Genomic DNA, 4650 nt, shown 5'->3' with positions numbered 1-4650 from the left:
CACACTTTTGCACCGCGCAGCCAGAGCAGCAAGCTGCTTCAGCCGCGCTTCAGAACTAACTGGTACAAGCAGAGCTATTCACAAGATTCTGGAGTCAGTTTCAGCATCTTGTTATGTTCTTATACACCATAAAGCTGTTATTTCAAAGTGAGGTCATAAACTCCGCCTGTTTGCAAGAAAACACATTTTTGCAAATATACTACATTATAAATACTAGATAATGATAAAAAAAAAATGGTGAAATGTTTTAATAAATTTTAATATTTAGTTCATTTAACATTTTAAAATGATCATTTGCTTGTTTATCTTTTTCATCCAGATGAGGATAAAGGTGATGCTTTGCAGAGATATGTCTGACTTACTTTGCCACTGGATCAGTCTTCTTTATGGTTGGTTGAAGCCTCACTGGTCGGATGACTGGAAGCAGAGTCAGTTCGGTCAAACAAAACAGAAAAAACAAAACAAAAAAAGAAACCACTTTGTGATACCAAATGAGAACCGAGCCAGTGAGGTCAACTGGGTCTGAGATAATCTGTACCAACTTACAGGATTTGGGTTTGGGTCTTCCATCCCTATTGCTCTGAGCTTGAGCCTGTTTAAAGAGAAACATTTCAAAGATCAGACATCTTTGCATTTAATAAAGTAAAAACGAGAACACGTCTCCCTAAAAAGCATTTTACTCACCATGCCGTTGATGTAGGACTGGAAGGCACTCAGGGTGAAGCCATCGGCCTCTGAGGTCGGGGAGCTGCTGCTCTCATCGGTCACATCTTCGCTCTCTGCTTCGGACTCCTGGTCTGACGGGGAGAGATCGAGCTCGGCCATTCGCTCCTCTAGACAGCTCGCAGCGTCTGATAAGAACAGGCAACCATGAATGAAATGACACTTATACTTCTAAAAGTAAAGCTTTAATTCTAACAGCATCTAGTTATACGTAATTGTAAACAGAAACTATTTGAAATGGTTCTTTCATGCTAAATTACCTACTAGACTTTTAAGGCTTTTAACCTTTGAAAATGATTTCAAAATCTTCATATAAATGTTGATGAAGTGGGGAACATGTCCAGACAATGTCATCATCTAAAACCACCTAAGGAGGAGAATAGCTGACCTGTTCTTTGGACATTGGACTTTGTTTCCAAGTTTCGGTCCCCATCCAGGAAACTTTTTCAAATTAAAATGTCCAACATTTTGAATTGAAAAAGCTTCTTGCACATCGAATATGTTTTTTTACAACCTGGTATCTTACAAATGAAACCTCATTTAAACAAATAGAATCATAATATAAAAAAGCTTTAAAGATTTCTGCAGAAAAACCTGTTTCGTACCACCATTGTCGCTTTCTTGAGACTTACAATTAATTCAGCAACACTGATGTGTCGGTGCTTACGTCGAACCCGTAGAGAAAAACACCGTATCGGTGTGCGTGTCGTTTCAAGAAAGTCATGTGGCCGATACAGGAGTTGTTTCTAACTGACTGACTCACTAAACTGTGTTTAAAAACGTATCTGTCAACAGGATGCATCTGTTAAAAATGTGTCATGTTTTGCGGTTTATCGTTAAAATAAAAGCCTTTAAAGGAATAGGAGAGTTTCAGCTGTTGCGTTATTTGCTCGTTGTGTCATACTTTTCCGCTGTTATCGCTCAACTTATCTGAATTTAATTTCATTTCTGTTACTGTTACTTACTTACATTCACATTTTCCCCTAAATTTTCACGTTATATGTTTGCAGCATTTATTGGCTGCATCTAAACATATCAAACATATTTTCAATTTAAACATTGATATGAAATTATACAATATAACCTACAATAACTTAAATTATATAATTGTACTAGGTCATCAAACCAATTCACTCTGTAAAATTAGCTGTCTGTAGTGTCTTTAAATGTCCAGCAGGTGTCAGTATTCTGAGACAGTATCAACGCAGCATCAATACAGTTTGCAATGAGTTGAAATGCTTCCAGATGCCTCATTAACCCATCACTACTTACAATCTCCTCAACTTTTAGAATTTTAAATACCTTAAACTTGCTTGGTTTATAAAGTTCTCAATGGACTTGCACCACCGCGATTAGGGATTTCACTCGCTAATCAGTCTGGAGACTCTCCGTTGAAGAAAATTTGGAGCCGTTCACCAAATGAACGTCCAACAGCGTTGGCTTTGAGGCGGGTTGAGGTGTGACGCAACGACAAGCGCGACAGTTCAGTCTGAAGAACACGGCGGCTTCAGCCGATGAAACTAGCGTTAGCGTGGCTATCGAGCAAGTTTTATCGGAATTACAGAGTATTTCTTCATTGAAAGAAGAGCAAAACACTGCTCTGGAGGCTTTTCTCAGAGGAAAATATGTTTTTGCTCTTCTCCCGACTGGTTTCGGCAAGAGTTTGATCTATCAATTGGCTCCTCTTCGTCATCGCTGTGTTACTTCATATGCTTCGTTGATCTGATTGGTTTATTTGGCCCGTCTATCACCAGCATAGGCCAATCAGCCCCTTCCCAAAATTACTTCAACGGAAGGTTTCCAGATGGATATGCAGAGCAAATCCATCTGGCGGAGTCAGGTTAACTGTAATGTGCCCTTCAGATGGACTAGCTTAGGATGGTTGTGTTTTCATCAGGGGCTGGAACATCTGGAACAGCTTCCCTCTCACTATCAGAGAATCCTCCACTTTAAAACATTAAAAAACTGAATGAAATTAAATTTAAAAAAATGTGCTCATTAGACTTAACTGATCTCCTGGTGCATGACTCAGATAAATGTCAGGATCGGGTATTACCTTGTAAATATCCGTATATATTTATGCTAATGTCTCTGAACTGTATGACCTGCCTTTGTAGGTATATAGCCTCAATTTGTTACATTTTCTATGTTTGTTTTATCATGTTTTTCTATAATTGTTGGTATGATACACCTTGCCAATGGACAACAGTTGAAAACTAGCTTCATAGCTAATACTGACACGTTAATGAACAAAAAAGGAAAATTTCCAAAAAAGAAAGTGCAGTCCAGAGATAAAGGTTTGAAAGAAAATATGAAAAAGAAATTGAAAAATTTAAATCCTAGAAGTTACTTTCAACCCTACTTTGATTTAGAAGTTTTAAAAAGATTTCATTTCTGGATAAAATATTCTTTCCCGATTTTCCACTTCCAAACTTTGCTTGCAACAATAATGGAGCAAATTTCCCTCCATAGATGTAGGACCTATACGGAGATGTTAGTAAGCCCTAAACCTCAAGAGAAAATTGTTTATTTTAGTTACCGCCATCCAGCCTATAAATGTGTCTCTGGATCCACTGCAATGATTTTGCTGAATGCGGTTAAAAAAGCATGAATGAATGTTCCTCTGGCGGCTATATAAACAGACAGGAAGCCATTTACCCCTCCTCCAGGCCTCCACTGACATCCTGTCATCGGCCCTCGAGCAGAAATCCCATCTACAGTCTTTGTATCTGACATCTTTGTAGCTTGAGGACTGGTCTGGATCATCAGAGGGAAATAACTGCTCATCTCCTCCTTGGCTTTCATCCAGTCCATCTTTTAAACCCTCCTCATGAAGCAGCAGCATGTTATCTACATCAGTGTGGCGCTGCCGAACCTCCGATGGTGCCCCCGTTCCCGTGGGCAGGTCCATGTGAAGTTCGCTGACCTCCTTCGGCGTGCGGTGACTCTTGCAGCGAGTGGCGACAGTAGGAGCTGCACCGCCCCCTGATGCATCGGCTGCAGGCTCATCTGGACCAGGTGTTCGTTCCTCCTGAAGCTCGATGAAGCTTTTGAGTGATGGCGAGTCCTCTTCATCGTCTCTGAACTCGGACAGATCTTCTCTGCTGCCTCGGTTAAACCCGATGGTGGAGCGAGCGTCCCGGTTCTCCGCTACCTCCTGCTCGTCTGCTCTGTAGGTGCCATAGCCAGAAGTCACTGGGCTTACTGGTGGACTACCACAGCTGCTGCTGGGAGATTTACCATCATCTTCCTCTCCCTCCTGAGTCCCTCCATCAGAACCACAGTGTCGCTTTAACTCTGGATGTTCCTCCTTTAAACTTCCTGCAGGTGAACCCTCCGGATCACAGACGGGTCTGCAGTCAACCCCTCTCATAATCTCCACCTCCTCCTCCTCCTTGTCTCCTGCCTCTCCGTCAGACCAGAAGGAGGAGTAGAGGGAATTCTTCTCGTCATCGCTCTCTTCGTCCCACTGATCATTATAGGTTTTGTACATGGCGGCAGCCGCGCTGTGAGCTGTGTGGGGCTGAAGGATCAGTGAAGGCAGAAGGTTGGAGGACAGAGCTAAGAGGATTAGCTGGGATCCTTCCATGCTTCCTTTCAGTGACCAAACAGCGCCACCTGCTGGTGGGTATGCTTTAGTTAACTGACATTTATGCCTCTATTGCAGGTAGTTCTATTGACCTAAATCTAAAGTCAAGTTAAAGCTTAAAATGATCCAGAACCAAAAATGTCTTAGATGTAAATTTGCTTCCTTGGGATCTTCTGAGCATTTTTAAAGGGATAGTTCGGTATTTTTGACATGAATCTGTATGACATCCCCATCACCAGCGGCATGCAATCACACTGACTTACCCCTGGCAGCGTCCTGTGAGCAGAGTTATCGTCCAGTTTTGGTCAAGCCAAAAGTAGTCCGGCAGGTTTGCTAGA

The 4650-nt window shown here is 41.7% G+C and overlaps 1 protein-coding gene across 1 annotated transcript in view; it reads right to left on the bottom strand.

Annotated features, from left to right (window-relative positions):
* hyls1 (hydrolethalus syndrome 1) overlaps positions 1-4650 on the bottom strand; it is a 14608-nt gene that overhangs the window by 3055 nt on the left and 6903 nt on the right. The window contains exons 6-8 of the mRNA XM_015396470.1: positions 685-851; positions 547-592; positions 363-417 (exon numbers count right to left, since the gene is read on the bottom strand). Coding sequence (XP_015251956.1) covers positions 363-417; positions 547-592; positions 685-851 — 268 coding nt within the window. The remainder of the gene's footprint in view (positions 1-362; positions 418-546; positions 593-684; positions 852-4650) is intronic.

The sequence above is a fragment of the Cyprinodon variegatus genome, unplaced genomic scaffold, assembly GCF_000732505.1.
Source record: "Cyprinodon variegatus isolate N-32 unplaced genomic scaffold, C_variegatus-1.0 Scaffold800, whole genome shotgun sequence".
Lineage (NCBI taxonomy): Eukaryota > Metazoa > Chordata > Actinopteri > Cyprinodontiformes > Cyprinodontidae > Cyprinodon > Cyprinodon variegatus.
This window is presented reverse-complemented; position numbering and strand designations above follow the sequence as displayed.